Source organism: Phacochoerus africanus, chromosome 2 (assembly GCF_016906955.1).
Source record: "Phacochoerus africanus isolate WHEZ1 chromosome 2, ROS_Pafr_v1, whole genome shotgun sequence".
NCBI classification, from domain to species: domain Eukaryota; kingdom Metazoa; phylum Chordata; class Mammalia; order Artiodactyla; family Suidae; genus Phacochoerus; species Phacochoerus africanus.
This window is the reverse complement of record NC_062545.1, coordinates 245,240,634-245,262,931: the sequence shown is the minus strand read 5'-3', so window position 1 is coordinate 245,262,931 and position 22,298 is coordinate 245,240,634. Positions and strand designations below refer to the sequence as shown.

General features: G+C 42.6%; 2 protein-coding genes across 2 annotated transcripts in view; both read left to right on the top strand.

Annotated features, from left to right (window-relative positions):
* GRIN3A (glutamate ionotropic receptor NMDA type subunit 3A) overlaps window positions 1-22,298 on the top strand; it is a 156,525-nt gene that overhangs the window by 109,589 nt on the left and 24,638 nt on the right. The window contains exon 6 of the mRNA XM_047768073.1: window positions 2,487-2,638. Coding sequence (XP_047624029.1) covers window positions 2,487-2,638 — 152 coding nt within the window. The remainder of the gene's footprint in view (window positions 1-2,486; window positions 2,639-22,298) is intronic.
* Window positions 20,630-21,632, top strand: PPP3R2 (protein phosphatase 3 regulatory subunit B, beta). Its single transcript, XM_047768072.1, has one exon. It carries the CDS (start codon window positions 20,822-20,824, stop codon window positions 21,332-21,334), a length of 513 nt encoding a protein of 170 aa, XP_047624028.1. The 5' UTR covers window positions 20,630-20,821; the 3' UTR covers window positions 21,335-21,632.

Sequence of the window (22,298 nt, the reverse complement as noted above, 5' to 3'; positions counted from 1 at the left end):
AATATTCAACAAACCTGGCCTAATTATCCTGACCATAAATCCACACCCTCCAGAGAGTTCCAAGTCCTCCTACTTAATGTTTGTATCTGTCCCAGTTCATCTCCCTCAAGCACTTATCTCAGTTGTAATGAAACAATCATTATGCAGTACATTGTTTAATATCTGTCTCCCTAAGAGAGTGTAGGCTGCATGACAGCAAGAACCATATTTACCTTGCTCATTGCTAAATCCCAGCCAGGTAACACAGTGCCTCTTCACTCAGTAAATATTTGTTGAAAGGATGAATGAGTGAATGAATAAATGTGTGAGCTACTCAGTGAATATTATCATACACATGACTAGTATTGTGCCTGACATGCAAATAGGTACTGAATGAATGTCTGTGCAACTGAATTGTCAATAACATTTGTTATACTAAAATTTCCTAAAGAAAATTGGTTACTTCCCTATAGTTACCCATTACTTTAAAAAATGGTATTTAATGATAACATCAGCAGAACAGGCTACCTGTGTAAAGTCTTTTATTGTCAGTCGCACTTTTCAAACCAAAACTACTAGGCACAGAATAGGCATTCAAAATAGCTCTTTGAAAGGAAAATTCTAATCATGCTCATGACGTTGTCATCATTTCCTTGAGTCGCCATTGTTAAGGAACAAACAAAATTCTCAGGGGAGGAAAAACACGCCACTCTTGAAAACGCAAAAAATTTTTTTCTGTGTTATTTATTTCTTCTCTTTTATTAGTTACACACACATCTCAAGCCTCTATTTTTTTGCAAAAGGATCTGAGTGTCTGTAATTTAAAAACAGAACAAAAACTAATGTCCTTGGAAATAAATTGTAAGATGGAAATGTTATAGCAAATATTTGTTTGCATAAAATATCTTTGGATTCTTGACAACTAGTTATAGTTTGTCTTCCTCAGTCGTCTTCAGAGCAATACATCTTTTTTTCCACTATGGTATCCAATAGATAAAGACAAAATGTAGTTAATAGCACTTTTACGTGGCTCATCAAAGAGATGAACGGTGAAGTAACAGCTGGAAAAGCAATAAAGCCTCACACCAAGTGAGGATACAGAGTCCAAGCTGATTAATAAAACCTTGACAACAAATTACATCTTCATGTTCCTCCTCCTCCTTTCTTCTGGCTCTTTTGCCTTGAATAACCATTGTCCCAGATATTTGGTTCATAATTTCCCTGATTTTTTTCTAAATATACTTTTATCACATACATATGAATTCCTAAAAATATGCCATTTTATTTTTAATGTTGTTACATTTACGCAGTGGATTCATGCTGTAAACTTTCGGGACTGATCTTATCTCTCAGTGTTGTTAAGAGTCATCCATGTTATTCCATGTCATTCTAGTTCATATGTTTCACACTATATAATATTCAAATTGTGTAAATATTTCATAGTTTACCCCTTCTTTTGTCAATATTGGGGTTGTTCCCAGCTTTTGCTGTTATGAACAGTGACTCTAAGAATTTTTTTTTTTTCTTCTTACAGCCACACATGCGGCATATGGAAGTTCCTAGGCCAGGGTCGAATCTGAGCTATAGAGCTGCAGGCCTGCACCACAGCCACAGCAACACCAGATCTGAGCCACATCTGGGACCTACACCACAGCTTGTAGCAACACCAGATCCTTAACCCACTGAGCAAGGCCAGGGATCAAACCCACATCCTCACAGAGACTTGGGTTCTTAACCCGCTAAGCCACAATGGGAACTCATAAGAGTATTTTTGTACATATCTCCTGGTGTGGTTGTGAACCAGTTCTTTAGGAATGTACTTAGAATTGCTTGACTTAGAGCACATAAATCTTCAACTATACAAAGTGTGTACATCAATTTGCATTCCCACAAACAATGAATCAGTCATCTTACTGATCTGCATTTGCTCCAACACTTGGTTTTACCAAAGTCCTTTTTTCTGACAAGTTTTTGTTGGGTTTTTAGTTCTTATGCTATATTATACATCCACATGGTCTCATTCTGTTATTAAAAAAGAGGGTCATGCATGTCCAATGATGAGAGTATTTTGTAAACCAGGGATTGCAATTAATTTTGTATATAAGGTCCAGGGGAGGGATTTAGGAGAAGTGTATAGGGTATCTTTGCCCTGGTAAAGACCTCAAAAATAGCTTCTGAAAAGTATCTTTGCCGCAAGGGCAGAAGGCCTTGGAATAAAATGTGCCCCTAGCATGCAATACACAGCTCATTCCTCTCCTTGCTGGACTCATTCCTTTTACCCATTCCTTGACCCTGACTACTTGCTCAGTCTCATCTTAGCAGATCCACGGTAAGCATGCCTTGGACATTTTTTGAGTCCTTTGAAGGAAAGATGGTGAGAGCTTACTAGGCTCACAACGGACACCCTTTTTACCAGTTCTGTTAGCAGTATCACACAAGCATGGTGTCAATTTGCTCTTAGGTACCTCTCAGGTGGAAAACTCATCTGAGATTCTCTTTTCTCCTAGGATACGGCATTGGTCTCCCTCCCAACTCTCCTTTGACCTCCAATATATCTGAGCTAATTAGTCAATACAAGTCACATGGGTTTATGGATGTGCTACATGATAAGTGGTACAAGGTGGTTCCCTGTGGCAAGAGAAGTTTCGCTGTCACTGAGGTAAGGAAAAACTGCCGATAATGTTGACGCTTTGTATAGCTGCACCTTGAATGCTGGAAATGTGTCTTGTGGCCAATAATCCAGGCTATTACATGTCCCAGATTACTCTGAATTTCGCTTGGAGGATGCCTGTCCTATAGGGATTTTCAGTAACACCACAAGTTTGTCTTGAATTTAACTGTGATGCTGTTTTGATGAAGCAAAGGAAGCAAAGAGGAAAATCAGGAATTGGGGAACTTGGATGCTGTTTCCTACCATATGACAAAAACTATATTAGGGGCATTAATTCACTGGTTTTTAATGAGTAAATGTATGAATTTCTTCTTTTTCCATATATGCTAGATCCACTAGTGCAGGAGAAATGGCTGTTCTTAATTATAGCAGTCGTATCTGAGATTGACTCTAACAGTGTTTGGTTTAAGTATTAATTGCTGGTCATGATGTGGGCTTCAAAATATCCTCAAGATCTAATTGAAGTGAAGTTCCCAGTAGTTCAGTGATGAATCTTTTGTGGGTTTGGAGAAGTAGACATTAACTTAAAACTGATAACTCTTAGATGACACATTCTAGATTTTTTAAACTGAAAACAACCAATTCCCTTTTTTTACAGATGGGAAACTAATATCCAGGGATCCTAAGTGACTCGCACAAGGCACACATATTCTCAGAATCTACATCTCTTCCTTTGCAATGTTCTGCTTTTATGATGTAATTAGAAAGAAACCTGCAAAGTGAGCCAGAAATTGGATGATTAAGATAGGAGACTGAAAGGTGGAACAAGAGCCACCGGCTCCTGTATTTAAAAGAGAAGCCAAATAAAGAAATACAAGGTCAGCCTGACATAAAAAAAAAAAAAAAAAAAGCAAAGACTAAAGCCAACAATAATGACTTCAAATAGCCTCTCTTCAACAACTTTCAAATTCATATTTCAACACCAACTCTTCTTCTGAGTTCCAAAACCATCTACCTTTGTACTTGACATCTGTGCTTGAATATCTTACAGGCATCTCACATTTAACTTGTCAAAATGGAACCCTTGATCTTCTCTCCTAAATCTGCTTTTCTTCCTGTGCTTCACATCTTGGGTAATGACACCTCTGTCCATCGCGTTTCTCATTCCAGAAACTGGCAGGACCCTTAATGCCTCCTACATCTCACCTCTGCATCCATCAAGAAGCCATATTTTTTCCTTCTTTAAAATATGTCTCAAATGCCCATTCATTTCCATCTCCCCTGTTATCACTGTAGTCCAAACCATCATCCCTCACCTGGACCACTGCAGGTCTTCTAACTGGTCTCTCTGTTTCCATGTCCGCCTTTCTCCAATTTGTTTTCGACATGGCAGATCACTCTCCTACTTAGAAGCCTGAAGTGTCTTCCCATGTTAATTATGGAACAATCTAAATTGCTAAACATGGCCTGCATTGCCCTGCGGGACTTGACCCTGCCTACTTGCTCAGCCTTATCTCATGCCACTTTTCCTCCTGGCTTGTTACAGCCTCACCACAATGCTCATTTCAGATGGAGATACCCGGTGGCTCTCCTGCCTTGAGGTCTTGGCACATACTGTTGCACCATCCCTCCCAGTTACTCTTGCCCCTGACATTTCCCCAGTTAATGATTCTCATGATAAACTCCCAGCTGAAATTTCCCTTCTTCAGAGTCTGCCCATAGCCCCTGATACAATCTGTATTATATCTTCCTTTATTTATTTATTTATTTATTTATTTTTGTCTTTTTGCCTTTTCTAGGGTCACTCCCATGGCATATGGAGGTTTCAGGCTAGGGATCTAATCGGAGCTGAAGCTGCTGGCCTACACCAGAGCCACAGCAATGCGGGATCCAAGCCGCATCTGCTACCTACACCACAGCTCACAGCAACGCCGGATCCTCAACCCACTGAGCGAGGCCAGGGATCGAACCCTCAACCTCATGGTTCCTAGTTGGATTTTTTAACCACTGAGCCACGACGGGAACACCTTTATTTATTTATTTATTTTATGGCTGCACCTGCAGCATAAGGAAGTTCCCAGGCTAGAGGCTGAATCAGAGCCACAGCTGCAGGCCTGTGCCACAGCCATGGCAACACTGGATCCTTAACCCACTGAGCAAGACCAGGATCAAACTTGCATCCTCAGAGACACAGCGTTGGGTTCTTAACCCACTGAACCACAATGGGAGTGCCATCCCTTTATAACCTCATATCTTCTTGAGAAGATAGTCATTGAGCAAAGATTTAAAGGAAGCAAAGAAGAAAATCAGGGATTGGGGAACTCTCATGCTGTTTCCTACCATATGGCAAAAACTATATTGGGGCATTAACTCATTGGTTCTCACTACAACTCTTAAGGCAAGCATTTTTATTTTTATTTGGAGATATTTGTGTGACTTTTCCTAAAATAAAATTGGGCTTACCTGATTAGTGGATTAATTCAGCTAAGAAAGTAAACAAATTGCTTAAAGTGTGCTAAGCAACAAGCATTTGGTGTCTCCCACCATTTGTTGTGACCATGGTTAACTCAAACCAAAATCTCCAAGTGATTCAAAGTTGACAGCAAGACATTAGACAAGATGAAAGGAGCCTCCCCATCATGTCCCCAAAGCCAGCAATGGGGAAGGATGTTCACCTCCTGATCACAGGCACACCTCCAGGCTGTGCCATTTCAGAGGACCATCAGACCAAGACACCAGCCGGAGTGACCATCTGGCTCCCAGGACAAGCCTCTGAGGGTGGAGTGCTCTTCAGACTCAGAACCTCACTCTGCCTGGGCACATAGAGGAAAACATACTTTTGGAGATTAACAACCACTAACAAAAATCTGTTTATTCCAGTCTGAAAATATCCAACAGAAAATTTGAACAATTTGAAGACGTATATTTCTGGACTTGCATTCTGGCTCCCACTGGTTAACAACCAAATGACTTAACCACTCTTAAGTCTGAGTTTCTTCATCCATGAATGGATATGATAAAACCTGCCTTGTCATTTTGTTCTGAGAATAAGATCATTTACAGAAAGAACTTGTTAAAAAAAAAAAAAACTGGCATACTAAATAATAGAAATATTAATAGAGGGAGTTCCAGTTGTGGCCCAGTGAGTTAAGAACCTGATTAGTATCCATGGGGATGCAGGTTTAATCCCTGGCCTCAATCAATGGGTTAAGAATCTGGCATTGCCATGAGCTATAGCATCGGTCCTAGTAACATGGATCTGGTGTTGCTGTGGCTATGGCATAGGCCAGAAGCTGCAGCTACAATTGGACCCCTCGTATGGGAACCTCCATATGCCACAGGTGCAACCCTAAAAAGAAAAAGAAAAAATGAATTATTAATACTTCCTCTCCCTCCTTCAGGAGAATTTCCTGCATTCATAGATATCCTCAGGTATCTTCCTGTAGCTCTTTTTTAGAAGTGAGGAAACCCTCCTAGAAGCTCAGTAGAGTTCTTCATATTCACTGGCCAAAATTGCATTATCTGCCCATGCCTAATCCAATCAGTGGTGAGGGGAATGAGATCACCATGACAGATTACGCCATTCATGACTCATCCCCCAGGACTGAGGATAGGGTGGCTTTCCTTGAAATACATGATCCCATAGAGAAAGACCTAAATGAAAGCCAGATTTCCTTAGGAAGGAAGAGACAGGAGAATGGATGCTTGAATAGTCAGCCAACCATTTCTTCTGTACCCACTTTCATCCTACGCACTTCCAGTTATCTATACAATGAGGTATTTGCATCTAATCATCTACACGAGCACCCCCCCCCCAACTTTGAGGCTGTGATTATCATCTTTTTGTCATCCTGAGATAAGAATATTTAATATGTATACAGATTAGCATAATGGAGAGACAGTTCTAGGTTTGAACACCACTACCTGTATAATATGACATGTTAGCCATTCTGAGCCTCAGCTTCTGCAACTGGGGTGATAATATATACTTTATAGGATTATGGTGCAAATTAAGTCTGATAATGTTTGTAAAATGTTGAACTTATACCCACATATGATAACCACAGTCACTTATATCCTCACGGATGAAGAGGGTTCACCAATACTATTCCAGGGCTCTGTGGATTTATCAGTAATTTCAAACAAAACCAAGTTAGGTATGAACAAAAAAGAAGACAGATTTTGAAAAACAAACAGAACATCAGAAAAAGCCATGCACTATTCAGATAATCCATGCAAAATGCAACAACCATGGTGTTTAATGGGACAAATTCAGAGGAAAAGCATTTGGGAAATTCTGAATGTCATGAGGCAGCTGAATAAGAGGCTGACATCAGGATCAAGTGACTGTTCTTAAGACAATCCTGGGCCCACTTTCCAGGTCACCTGAATTCGGAAGGAGACGAAGGGTAGAAATAAGGAGAATGGAAGATAGGTGTACCCTTAATTAGAACTTCAGAAACAGAAATAAAGGAAAATTCTGATAACATCTGTATGTGTGTATAGACATAAGGGGGCACCCTAGCCTCATAAAGCTCTTCTTTCTCAGGGGTGGTGGTCTGCCCTACAGCATATTCTGGTCTGTGCAACAACAAACTGCTTTGTAGTGATGCTCACCTGTGTGCATTTAAACAGCAGCGCACTGACTGGCATGTTTGTCTTGAAAAACCTAAGAAACCTTCAGGATGTCACTCTCTCAACCTAAAGGCGTGATATAATTAAATGAAACCCATCTTTCATTCATTGGCTGAGTTTGGTCTCCTCTTTGAAGGCCCTCTGCCTGCTGGATTTCCTTTCCCCTCAATCCATGAGTCTTGACATGTATTTGGGGTTGTTTTTTTTAACTTTCTCCCAGAAAAGGTCAGAAAAAGAAAGCATGCTTGTGAGTGCTTTGCTGGCATCCCTTTTGCCTTTGTCGTAAACTGCTGGGCTATGGGTACAGACAAACTGGAACTGGATTTGAAATCAGACAAGCCATGTTTGAAGCTTCTCTCTACCACCTGCTTGCCTTGGGAAAATCACTAACCACTTCAGTCTCGGCTTTTTCATATCTTCAGTTGCTTCTTGTGAGGAGTTAATAAAAGGGCAGTTTAATGAACACATCCTTCCTCCTTCCCTCCCCCCAGAGGGAGGAGTGCAGAGCACAGGACAGCAGAAGCAGATCCTCTTGAGGAAGATATTTCTCTGACCTGCCATTTTCCAGGTACAATCCTAGTTTATGCATGTTGCCACACAGTAATTAAACACTTTTTCACGCTGAAAAACAAAACGAAACAAAATCCTTGTTTGGCTAATGAATGATATACCTAGTTCCCACCAGTTTCTCAAGTTGGTCATTAATGCTTGATCCCCTGTGAGAACCTTGATCTATTCACCTCCCATCTCTTGGCAACCCCAGAGCTATGTAGCTGCAGTCTCTCTGGAAGATAAACTCATTTTTTGGAAATCTAGGGCTCTGTCTGCTTCCCAGAGTCACCTGGGAAATTGCAGGTCCAATTCTGCAGACCAGACTCCAACAGTTTTCAGAGAGGAATTTTAAATTGACCTTAGATATTTCTTCACAATCCTCCTAGCACAGCTGTGCCTCTGCTCACAGTAGACTCATTGTCAATCAGTTCCACAGGGGGAAACGTATAGCAAGCTTTAAATTTACTTCATTTTCCTTTGACTCAGCAAAAAAAAAAAAAAGTATTTTTTGAGTCACTGACTGAATTTAAAAGTTCCAGGGCAACAGTTTTATGAAATCTGTTAGTTACAAACCAGGAAAAGGCAATAGATCAGAGCTTAGCAAACTCCCAAAATTCTTCAAGGAATTATTAAGGTACACGATATGATACCTCTTTTTGAAAGTCTTTTTAAATAATGAGTTGAATAAGCTGCCTTTTAATCAACTAGAAATAGTCAAGAAGGAAAAGGGAACCATTTGGGCGGGGAATGGATACTGCACTCAGTCTGAGGAGAGTTTTCAAGAAACTCTCTGCAGAGGTATGGTTTGCAGAAATCAGCAGATACAGCGCAGTCTCCCAGGCAGGTAAAGTGAAGGAACCATTACCGCACCTTAGCTCAGGAGGAAAAATAGAGGGCTCCACTCCTGGAACCCAGAGAGGCACGGGGCATTCTAATAGGAGCTGTAACCGCTGGCTAAGGACAGAGCCATCCCACAGTGACCTGGTGAGAGCCAGGAAGTTAATACTTGGCCTTTATCTCCTCTCGCCCTTCTGTCTTCCACCACTGCTTTAGGTCAACGAAGCCTGTCAATGCAGTCCATCGAGAATCTCCTCAGGGCACAAAGCAGGGTGGGGAGAGGTGGAGAGTGGATCTGGAAGGGTAAAAGAAGGTCCAGAACAGCCCCTTGTGTCAAGGGAAGTGGGGATGGGGCCAGCTAAAGGAAAGTGCCTACAGCCTGACCATTTGGAAGGTGCAGCTTCTGTACCTGCAGACAGAGGTCCAGGCAGCAGGGAGAGATCATGTCTTGCACTGGTCAGGAAGGAGAGAGAAGGACAGCCAGGCAACTGGAAGGACCTTGGTCTTGGGAATCAGAGCACCCTTGCTCTTCCATTACTGTGACGAGGCAGTTTTATGTCCTTGGGAAAGTGTCTGAATCTCTGTGAACCACAGCTGAGTCCATATCTTGATGAGTTTCTACATGGTTTTCTGCCTCAGAATTCATGGGTTTCCTTGTGTTTTTATTGAGGGTTTAGGGAATTATAAACATTGCAGTGAAGAGAGCTCTATCTTAGGAACTCAGTGACCTCAGTTATGTAGGGTAGGGAAAAGGAAATTTTGAAACAGTCTAAAAATAATGAATGCTTTTTGGTATTTTATTATGATTATTAAGGAAAGTACACATTAGGAAACTGCCCAATTCCATCCATGACCTCACTTTCAACTTGACCCTCACCGCCACCCCTGAACTTACTCAACCCCTGACCTCACCCCATTCCTGGCCCCCAACCCCAACCTGACCTTTAATTCCCTCTTGATCTTACCCATCCTTGGTACCCCCCCCCCCCCCATTCCTGAACTTCATCCAATAAGGGATGGGGCCATGGAGCAGGGATGGAGTGAAGACATTTGTGAAGCTCATTATTAGATCATTTTTTAAAGCCGAAGTTTAAATGGTGTGACTTTAGGAGCACTGTAGAGATGGAGATGAAAAAGTTACCATGGTGTCAAATTATCCACCTGTAAAAGGTGCTTGAGAACATCATGAACACAAACTACTTAGCCTCACTGAGTCTCCTCCTCTGCAAAATGGAGAGAATATTTGATTTTTCCGCTTGGCGTAAGGAGTAGAGATAATGCACATAAAAGTGCCTGACATGTGGTAGATGCTGAATGGATGGTACTTAGCTTATTCATCCTGACTCTGCTATGAACCGAGTGACCTTCAGCAAATCTCTTAAATTCTGTTAATCCTGCTTCCTGCCCTTAAGATTGAGCCATGCAGCATGTCTGGCTTAGAGAATTCTGGGATCCTCAAGGAGGTGCATTTAGAGGAATCCTGACCTAACTAGAAGAAGGTCTGGATCTTGGGACATAGGGGAGGACAATGAACTGACTGGCCTCCAGTGTGGGCACTCCATCCCTGACCACTGCCCCAGACCACCAAAACATGCATCTGGTGTGAAACCTATTACCATTCATTCACTGTAAATGGAGCTTTCTCATGGTACATCCATTCTTCCCTCTATTAATTTTTTTGTGGGGAAGAGGAACAGGTTAGTCAACTATACATTGAAAGCCAAGGAGATCGCACAATTCACATCAAGAACCTTCAGTGTTTATCAATTTTCTTTGCCTTTTATCTTTAAAGACCCACATGGAATGGTATAGGATTGGGGAAGGGGTAAGTTTTAATGCAGTCTTTTCTTCTCTTGACAACTGGGTCACACCTGGACAGCCTTCTGCCCCTCTCTCACCTCCTTCCTTTTTCCGTTTAAAACGTCACTGTCTGCTTATTCAGCCTGATGAAAGTTACGGCGAGGCAAGGAGAGTTAATGACTATAGATCGCTTTAAATTGAAAACCTGTGTTAAGTCAGGAACAACCTTGACAGCTGAGTGCTTCCCATGGAATAGCCTAATTAATTAAGCGTAATATTTAAGCCAAGCGTAAGGTCAGATGGAACCCATCCAGGCAGCACTTTCTGGAAACCTGAAGAAACACACAGCTGCACGTGTGTCCTTTCCTGATGTGGAATGGGATTGCACATGAAGGAAGGGAGACCAGTCTCAGAAGGGCCTCACCTTTTACTTTGCTGCCAGAACAGATTCAATCATGTATTCATTCTCTCATTCACTTATCTGTCAGCAAATGTGTTTGGAACCCCTGCGTGCCAGCCCCAGGCCAGGTGCAGCCAGTGCAGACATGAATACCAAGATCGCAGGCCGGTAGCGACTGACTTGTGAGGAACCCCTAGACCACACCCCCACAGGGGCAGCACTAGAAGATGCAAGGTTAGAACGGTGGCACAGGCAAGCCTGTGATTCAGTCATGGAAGAGCAAGAAGAAATATGAGAAGGTTCTCTGGAGGAGGGAACCCCCTAGAGAGGGACCAACCCTCCCATCAGAGCATGAGCAAGACACCTGAAATTATATAAAAGCCATGCAGTTTGGCCCCACCCTCCAGAGCTACCACAACTCACCATGCTGGATGGACAGACTCCATGTCATTTTAGTGGTGCCCACCTCCATCTGGAAAAGCAGAAAGAATTTCAGCTCTGAAGGTGAATGTTACAGTAGAGTCTGACTCCTGGCTTCATCACTGTGTCGAACTAAGCTGTGAAATTTCTAAAACTTTATATCCTCACCCTCCAAACTAAGGATAATAATAGTCTGCTTTTAAGTAATAAAATATATTTGATGAGAGAGTTTATGGACAACATCTAGTTTAATAAACATCCCGTCCTCCTTCCCTGAGTATAGAGCTATGCATATAGACAAAAAAAAAAAAAAAAAAATGGAGTTCCCGTTGTGGTTTAGCAGTTAATGAATCCGACTAGGAACCATGAGATTGTGGGTCCAATCCCTGGCCTTGCTCAGTGGGTTAAGGATCCAGCGCTGCAGTGAGCTGTGGTGTAAGTCGCAAATGCGGCTCAGATCCCGCATTGCTGTGGCTCTGACATAGGGCAGAGGCTGCAGCTCTGATTAGACCCCTAGCCTGGGAACCTCCATATGCCATGGGAGCTGCCTAGGGGGGAAAAAAACTGGTAAATAATAAGCACATGCAAGAAATTACAGGAATTGCTCCTGAACCCATCTCCAAAAAAGCAGAAGCTGAGTTCCCATTGTGGCTTAGTGGTAACGAACCCAACTAGTATCCATGAGGATGTGGGTTTGATCCCTGGCCTCGCTCAGTGGGTTAAGGATCCAGCATTGCTGTGAGCTGTGCTGTAGTTCACAGATTCAGCTCAGATCTGGTATTGCTGTGGCTGTGGCATAGGCAGGCAGCTGCAGCTCTGATTCAGCCCCTAGCCTGAGAACTTCCATACGCCGTGTGAGAGGCCCTCCCCTCAAAAAAGCAGAAGCATTTTGTTCTTTTATTTATTACTTACATGTTATGGAACTGAAGATTTTTTTGGGGGGTGGGGAGGACTGGACTTGAGAAATACATGATTCTGGAATTTTCTTTTTTGCAAATGCGCTGGATTAACTAGCTTTTCCAGAATCATGTTATTTCTTTTTTCCAACTCAGCTTCTAGGTTTGAGTAGGAAAACATGAGGATGGCTTATACAAATCATCAGCCTGCACTTAAAATAGACCTTTAAAGAAAAAACATTAACTATTTTGTTTAAATGTGGTCAATAGTATTCCAGAGTCCAGTTGCTGGGTGGACAGGCTAGAGACCTACAATTCTCTAGCATTGTTGTTTTTTCCTCACCCCATATCATCACAAAGCTAGGGCTGGCTGCTTTTCTTTCGTTCTCTGTTTACTATAAATGACAGAAGTTTGAATTCAGATAACAATGAAAACTAATTCCAGCCAATGCCGCCCTTCACCCTTTCTGATGATCAAGTTAACAGATCTCATGGAATAAGGGTTTCCTCTTTTATATAACAGAAATGCTTGGGCATCAGTTTTACCCATGACCCCATATTAGTAAATCATCCTTACTTTTCCCCTGGTTAAATTCAATGAACTCATGCATATTTATGAATGTCATTTACTATGCAACTAAAAGGTGTGAACAGTGCTTAAACTGATTAGGACAACTGTGAGAGACAGTCTTCCTTCCACTTTTACAGATATGCATACTGCTGAAATCTAGGAGGGGAATCAGGAAAGAGGACTCCTCCCTAAACATTCCCAGTGCTAAGTAGCTATCTCCAGGCTCTGAAGATTCTGATTGGAAAAAAAAACAAAGCTCGGTAATGTGTGAAGATTGCCATCTAGTGGTGATGATGTAAAGTGTCACAAAACGTGAGAAAACCATCTTTTTTATTTCTCACAGACGGTATTAACCAAGTCTAAGAATGTGAGAAATTGCCCAGCCCTTTTCTCTGAAGACACTTCCTCCCAGGCAGCTCTGGAAGTTGGTGGAATTTCAAGACATGCTGGATGAGACGCCAGCATCATCAAGGAGGGGAGCAGGGAGAGAGTGAAGGATACCCATCTCCTCACACAATAGGGGTGCTTCCTACAACATCCAAGCACAGGGCTGGTCAGCCAGGGAAACCAGTGCAATCACATTTGGAGTGTCACCTTTGTGTCCTCCCTCTATCCCGCTGTCTATGAGACCTAGTGTGATGGGTTGAATTGTGTCCCCATCCCTTTGAGGGGTAGAGAGTCCCCTCATGGCTCAGCGGGTTAATGATCCAGCATTGTCACTGCTGTGGCTCAGGTCACTGCCAGAGAACTGGCCCTGGAACTTCCACATGCTGTGGATGTGGTAAAAAAAAAAAAAAATTCCTAAAGAGTTACCCCCTGGTACCTCAAAATACCAGGGCCTGGTTTGAAAACAGGGTCATTGCACACAAGATTAGTTAAATTGAAATGTAGCCACACTATAGTAGAGAGGGTCCGTAATCCAACACTACTGGTATCTCTATGAAGACAACTGGCATGCAAAGGCAGAGATACAGGAGAACACCATGCAACCACGAAGGTGAAGGGTGGATTTATGCAGCTGCAGGCCCAGGAATACCAAAGATTGCCAGCAAACTATCAGAAGTTAGGAATAAGCAAGGAAGGATTTCTTTATAAGATTCAGAGGGAACATGCCCTATTGACATCATGATTTCAAATTTCTTTCTTCCTTCCTTCCTTTCTCTCTTTCTCTTTTTGTCTTTTTGCTTTTTAGAGCCCCAACTGTGGCGTATGGAAGTTCCCAGGCTAGGGGTGGAATTGGAGCTGTAGCACCAGCCTGCACCACAGCCACAGGAACACCAGATCCAAACCAGGTCTGTGATCACAACTCATGGCGACACCAGATCCTTAACCCAACTGAGTGAGGCCAGGGATTGAACCTGTGTCCTCATGTATGCTAGTTGGGTTTGTTACTGCTGAGCCACGACAGGAACCCCCTGATTTCAAATTTCTAGTCTCCCGAACCGGGAGACCATAAATTTCTGTTGAAAGCACCACCCAGCTTGTGGCACTTGGTGATGGCAACCCCAGCACACTAATACCCCTTGCCTTTCACCTCTCGTGCCAATTTCATCTCAGCTCAGGCTCTCCTGACAAACCTGTGTAGTTGTCATTGTTTGCTGGCTGCTCTCCCATCTGCCAGTCTCTCCTCCATTTCAATTCACCCTTCACAAGACCAGATTGATCTTTTTAGAATACAATTCTGATTAGGTAACTTTTCTCTGTTTTCCCTGCCATTTAAAACTAAATGTCTTTAGCCAGACATTTCAAAACTCTCCTTGATCTGATTCCTTCCAGCTCACCTTCTGATATTTTTCTTAAGTGCTTCAGCCACATTAAACCAGCTGCTGATATCTGTGCCAACTCCTTTTCTCGCTTCTATGATTATGGTATTTGTCCCCTTTGTCTTCATCAGGACCAAACAGTACTTTTGAGGAAAAACAAATCTTCCTCCATTTGTTCCCAGCAAGGATTCTAGGAAGTTCTCAACACTTTCTCAGTTCTCTGAATTCTTATAGCTCTTTGCCCTCTCTGATTGCATCTTTCCTTTTCCATCTTGTGCTGTGATTAATCACAAGCTCCAATGTCTCAATTCACTCAGCTGTGGATGAGATTTCTTTTTTTTTTTTTTTGTCTTTTTGCCATTTCTTGGGCAGCTCCAGCGGCATGTGGAGGTTCCCAGGTTAGGGGTCGAATCAGACCTATAGCTGCCAGCCTACGCCAGAGCCACAGCAATGCAGGATCTGAGCCGCGTCTGCCACCTACACCACAGCTCACGGCAACGCCGGATCATTAACCCACTGAGCAAGGGCAGGGATCGAACCCGCAACCTCATGGTTCCTAGTCGGATTCGTTAACCACTGCGCCACGAAGGGAACTCCTGATGAGATTTCTGAGTGGAGACCATCTCTGAATGCCCTCAATGCTTTATATGTCAAAACATAACTGAATAAATGATGCCATGTAAAGGAATGATTGAATAAACATTGGCTTTTCTTCCATGTCTAGGGCATGGTCAGACCATCTCTTCACTTCATCTAATTCCTTGCTGTCCTTTGACTTCTCGTTCTGGCCACAGTGGCCTTTAAGTCTGTCCTACCTGATATGCTCCTTCTGCCCCAGTTCCTCTGCGTGTGAGGCTCCTTCTTCCTGAAACATGCATTCCCTGCCCAAACATCCAGTTAACTTCCCCTTGAGATTTCAGCTCAGTCATCACTTCCCAATAAAGGTTTTGCTAATCTTTCTGACTAGATCAAATTCCTTTTGTGTTACTTCTCGATTGTAACACTCACCACGGGTGCACCTGTACATTGGAACATGATAATTTGATTCACGTGCATCTCCCCTACTAACGGTACGCTCCATAAGACAAAGACAGCTGGCAGAGTCTTTGCCATAGGTCACTATTGTATGCCTACATATTATAGATGCTCAGTAAATAATTGCAGAGAAAACAAATGAGTAGTTAAGTTTATCTGCATGTGTAAATATGCAAACAGTCTATTAGAACTAGAATTTCCTAGGCGAGTCTCCAGTAAGCAATAATTATAATATCTACCATATGTGTACCTACTACATGCCTAGCATGTATTCTCTCTCATTCAATCCTAAAATGATGCTATAAGGTAGCAATTGTATCCTTATTTTACATATGAGCAAATGACTCAGATAAGTAATTCTGACCAAGATCACAGAATTGTTAAATAGCAAAATTATGATTGAAAACCATGTACTTCAAAGCTCATATGAAATACCAACCCAGAATTACAAAAGAAAATCAAGCATATTACTCTTGATTCTTCTGCATATACCTGATATACAATGTTTATGTGAAAGACTGAGAAAATAGTGCTACATCCTTAAAGCCATACCACTTACTAAACTGTAGATTTCTAAAGGAACTGTGTCTTGTTCACTACAGAAGAGTCCTTTACCTGGCACAAGGCCCGGCACATAGTAGGTGCTTAGTATATATTTGTTAAATGAATTTTTTATATCAGATTTTTTATTGAAGTATATAGTTGACTTACAATATTGTAATGGGTTCAGATGTACAATATAGTCATTATCATTAGAGATTATGTACCATACCAAGTGATTATACTATTACAATATTAATCCTGTGTTGTACATTACATCCTGAGAACTGAAGATTTTTGTCATCTGCTGTGGCAGTTCTGTGAACCACTTTCTTCTTTCTGCAAGCCATTCCGTTCCCACCAGAATGCACTTGTGCTTGCAGTTTAGCAGGTTTCTCCTGGTTCATAATAGCGTCTTTGATCTTTTTGGAGCATAAATGTGGCCTTTTCGGGGACTAAGGTTGGAACTTAAGGGATCTCATATGGTAACCAGTGCTGTATATTTTTTTACTATTGAAGCAGAGTTGACTTACAGCATTAGTTTCAGGTGTACAACATAGGAATTCAATATTTTTATAAATTATACTTCATTTAAAGTTATAAAATATCAGTGATATTGTATTTTTTCTTTTTTCTTTTTTCTTTTTTAGGGCTGCACATGAGGCATATGGAAGTTCCCAGGGGCTAGGGGTCAAATCAGAGCTACAGCTGCCAGCCACAGCCACAACCACAGCCACAGCCACAGCAATGTGGGATCTGAGCTGTGTCTGAGACCTACACCACAGCTCACCACAACACCAGATCCTTAACCCACTGAGTGGGGCCAGGCATCAAAACTGCATCCTCATGGATGCTAGTTTAGTTCATTTCTGCTGAGCCACCATGAGAACTCCTCATTTATTTTATACTTAATAGCTTATACCTCTTAATCCCCTTCCCCTCTCTTGCCCCTGCCCCAACCCTCTTAGTGGGAAACACTAGTTTGTTCTCTGTATCTGTGATCAGTTTCCATATTGTAATATTTGTTCATTTGTTTTATTTTTTAGATCCCACATATAAGTGAAAACATACAGTATTTGCCTTACTCTATCTGACTTATTTCCCTTAGCATAATACCCTTCAGGTCCATCCATGTTGTTGCAGTATTTATTAAATGGATTTAAACTTCAAACAAATTTTGTCACATCCAGAGAAGATAAAACACATAGCCAGAATTTCTCCAGATGTCCTCTTTGAAGAAAGCAAATAAAGGAGTAAGAAGTGGAAAAGTAAGGAAGCAGGGTAAAAACTGTCTTGAGCACTTACTGTGTGCTTGTGTGCTATTTTACATGCTTTTTAGGATTTTAGATGTTACCTCACCAAAACCTACAATGACATTATGACACTATTGTGTTATTATTGCGTTGCAGGTGAGAATTCTGATATTCAGGGCTGCGTGGTCCCACAGTCTACATGGTGGCTAACCTAAATACAAATAGAGGTTAAAGATGGTGAGCAGCAACATCACAGAAAGTTGAGGGCTTCCACTCTAAAGCTTCCAGAATGACTTGGTGAATTACTCAGAAACTCATTCTCCTGCCTCACTTGGAAGATGGCGCTTTATATAATGAGCCTCAATTTGCAACACTTCCATTTCTGTCTGTTTTTTTTTTCCAGTGTTAATTATATTGACATGTAACCCTTCACGGTCCTTTTTCCAAAAAGCCTTGAGGGGAAAACAAAAAACAAAAAACAAAAAAAAACGGCTTAGGGAAATGGAAGTGATGCCAGGATCCCGATTTCTTCCAAACTAGTCATCCAGTCCTTTTAATGTACTTCCTGCAGTGAATGTCCAACGACCCAAATCCCTCCACAGGGATAAGCGAATAATCCCTCCACAGTAACACATAGTGTCTTCCATGGAAATGACGAAGAGTAACGGCAGAGAAAACTGAAACAATGGCACTAAGTTCCATAATAATGCTGAACTACAAAGTTTATGAAATGTAGAACAATGGGGAACTCACCTTCACATTGACTGGGGAACTCGACTTCACATTGACTAAAATTTCAGATCTGGCATCACATTGCCTCCTCTACAAGGCAGGAGTAAAGCAATTCTGATTGCACACTGAATTATTTCAATGAAAGGGAACCATCTTCCCCGTATTGTCTGTTTGACCATTCAGTTAACTCTTGGGACAGTAAATTTTTTTGGCCATACCCACAGCATGTTCACAGGCCAGGGATCAAACCCATGCCATAGCTGTAACAAGAGCCACAGCAGTGCCAATGCCAAATCCTTAACCCACTAAGCCACGAAGTAACTCCGAAGCAATATTTTTTTTCTCACATAATATTTCTATATGCAATCCTTCATCTTACTCTCAGACCAAAAAAGCAGACGATTCTTATCACCACTTTACAGATAAAGACGCTGAGGCTTGGACAGTAGCGGCTCCTCTAAGAGCTCACTGCTAATAGGGCAGAGCAGGGACTGAAATCTGGTCTATTTAATTCCTGCGCCCTCTCCACTACTATTCACTGCCTCCTAATAATGTGTTGCAAATAGGGAGATGTTTAGGAGTTTCTACACTGATGACTCTTTTCAAAGGACAACCATCAAGGCATTATTCAGGAGAAAGGCAGAGAGGAGTCTGTAAGAGTATGAGCGAGGTCTGCCTCTGCAGTCCTCGAGCCTGCAATGGAAAGTCTGCCATCAGGCCCCAAAGAGTACTGCCCTGGAGGAGCCAAAGTTAATGCTGGCAAAGTGCTTAGAGCAGTGAGTGGCATAGTGTACACGGTACATACGGAATGTTCATTAAATGTACGTACGTACACTTCAGTGTCCAGGCTGCCGACCGTTTTTTCTTTAAGACTTCATCTCCATTGGCAGGGTAAATAGTAATAAAATTAGTTAGAATAAGTATAATAACAATGATTTATCATCTTGGCTAGCAACGGCACTAATCCTCATACAACTGTACAAAATATGTTATTAGCCCCATTTTCCAGATGGGGAGAACTGATGTTAAGTGACTTGTCCAAGTTGCTTACTGCTACTGAGTGGTCAGTTAAGATTTGATTGTCCTATTCTAAATTCTTTCCACCGAATCCTGCTTCTTTCAGAGAAAATGAGTTCGGTCAGTCAGTCATCAAATATTTTAGCCTCTAAACGTTTTCTTCTCTTTTAAACTGTGTAGATCTGATGGTAAGGTATTCCGTGGCTTTGTTGTGCCGGTTTCAGCATGTTTATCTTTAGACCAACATTTTGGCTGAACTAAAGCACAGGTAAGGGGCCCACATTTTTTAAACCAGAGAGTGTTTTCCCTCTTCAGTTTGGTTTAGTGGCCTGGGGCTCCCCCAGTTCTCTTTGAACTGTATTGTTCTTGAACCAAAGGTACTTCTTACGCATTTGGAGTAACTGATGTGTTCCTAAAGGAATAAGGACTATGGGAGCAGGGTGAGATTCATCTTCAACAAAAAAAGGACAAATCCAGCTGAAGCAAAGGAGGAAAAAGAGAAACAGGGTGGGGCCCATTTTTACTCTCAAAGTATGTAAAAGGCTTCTCAGGATATATTACAGTCATTCCCCAAAGTGGTCTGCAGGACAGCTGCCAGGCAGTAGCCCAACAAAGATATGGACTGGGCATGAGATGATGGACTTGAAGTAACAGGGTGACAGAGGCTATAGTCTTGAGACCTGTGTCTGCTTGAACAGTGACCTGAACTCAGCATTGTGTGTATTCCTCAGGCATGTGTTACTGCCTGTAGATGATCCATGTGAGAAATTTTGTATAATATCTGGGTGTCATTTACAAAGCCCCTGAGCCTCATGTTCTGAAAAAGGACAGTGGCCACTGTACCAGAAGGATGTCATTCCTGGCTTCCCCTCCCAGAGAATTTAGGAAAAACAGTTGATCCTTGAACAATGCAAGGGAGCAGGTGGGGGAGGTGGTTAGGGGCACCAACCCTCTGCTCAGTGGAAAATCCTTGCATAATTTATAGTCCTCAGTATCCACAGTTTTGCCTCAAAGGATTCAGCCACCCTCATACCTTGTAGTACTGTAGTATTTACTGTTGAAAAGTGGAACTATACAGCACAAACACATAGTGTTCAAGGGTCAGCTGTTAATGTATATATGAGATCAATGCTTTGATGCAATATCTCATCTAGTCCTAACGCTGCCTGCAAATATGCATCAGGAGCTCTGCTTGCAGTTCCACAGTCATTCGACATATATTAAGCATATACTGCATGTCAGATACTGTGCTCGGGGTACTCTCTTGATAATACAGATGCGGCCCAGCTCCCTTAGAGTTTACTTTCCCAGGGTAAAAGGAAAAATGAGGACGTGAGAAGATAAAATAAGGCAAGAGAAAAGGGTTAAGGTGCTGAGAGAAGGAAGAAAGGGGGATATCCTGGCTCTTAGCCTCTCTGGGAATCCTCCCCCCGCTCCCCTCTTCCCCCCCCCTCCCCTCTTCCCCTCCCCTCCCCTTCCCCCTCTCTCCTGACCTTACCCATCCAGGCTCCTCCTTCCAAGCTCCCACTTGTCCCCCAGTCCTCCTCCCACCCACTCTCACGCCTGACCCCCAGAGCTGCCTATTTTCTTGTCTGGAGGCGCGAGGATCCCGCGAGCCTGTCCCACCCAGCTCCCTCCAGCCCCCGCGCCGCCACACCTCACCCCACCCCACCCTTCCAGGCAGCGCAACTGTCCCTCTCAAGCTTCACGCGCACGCGCACCCGCCACCCTTCTCCCTCCTCCCACCCTGCGAACTGCTTGTGAGACAGCTGGCTCCACCATGGGAAATGAGCCCAGTTACCCAGTGGAAATGGCTTCCCAGTTTGACCAAAACGAAATTAAACAGCTGAGCAAGCGGTTTAAGAAGGTGGACTTGGACAGTTCGGGCACTCTGAGTATGAAGGAGCTCATGTCCCTGCCGGGGCTGCAGGTGAACCCGTTGGTGCAGCGAGTGTTCGATGTTTTCGACACAGACGGCAACGGAGAAGTGGACTTCAAGGAATTCCTCGTGGGGACCTCCCAGTTCAGTGTCAAGGGCGACAAGGAGCAGAAGCTGAGGTTTGCTTTCAGCATCTATGACATGGACAAAGACGGCTACATTTCCAACGGGGAGCTCTTCCAGGTGCTAAACATGATGGTGGGAGACAACCTGAAAGACTGGCAGTTACAGCAGCTGGTGGACAAAACCATCATCGCCCTGGACAAGGATGGAGATGGGAAAATATCCTTCCAGGAATTCTGCGCTGTGGCCAGAGACCTGAAGGTCCACGAGAAATTGGGGGTAATTGTGTGACCGTCTATAAGAGCACCACCCAACAACAACTTTTTCTTTCCTCTCTGTATCTTTAAACATCAGCTCTAGAGGCCCTGCAACAATCTCTCTGACCTACTGGAAAGTACTTCTCTTTGTGAAGCAACATTATCTAACACCAGCCTCTTGACCACCTCAGTATTATTTATTCCTTTGCTTTTAATGATTCAGGGTAATGCTCTGAGTTCAGGAGAACATGATGAAAAGAGCAAGGGGAGAAAGAAAATTAAATGGCTTTTATGAACATATATTTTTCTTTGTTTTGACTCAGAGACCAAACTGTAAGGAGTCAAGAAGAACTTTTAAAGTTCAAAAATAAGAAAATATGCATCTTTTCCTTTACATCTCATGGTTTTATATATGGGGAAAGTTATATAATTCCAATCAGGTGTTAGGTGAACTATTTTCATTTACTGGTGGTTTTCAAGTGTCTTGATAGATTAACTACCTCTTGTAGCAACAGGGATGAATATATTTCTCTTGTCTGAGCATCTTTTAATCACTTTTCTTTGGGTAATGGAAACCCATCTTTCCCTTTCCAAAGTCACATCCCACTCCCATGGTACATCCAGAAATCTCCAAGCATGTCTTGAGGGTTAAGAATCCAGCCTGACTCCTCCTGTCTCATTGCTTCTGCTCCTGAATTTTCTGTTTCAGACAGAAACTCAGGACTCTTGAAAGAACAGCTAAGACTGGACTAAATCCCAGCTTAGCTCTCAGTCTCAGTGGAGATAGGTTCTCAGGGTTGGTTGCCCATTCAGCATTAAGTTCAGTTAATGGGGCTTCCACTCAGTCAGGGATGAGAACTTCCTGGGATGCTCTCTCACCTCCGATTCTCAGCCCCACTGCACAATTGGACACAATGGCACAGATTCAGAATCATCCCTCCCATGGGCGGAGGCAGTGATGATTCCCGCTGCAGTGGACTCTCTCCAGGATGCTGAAG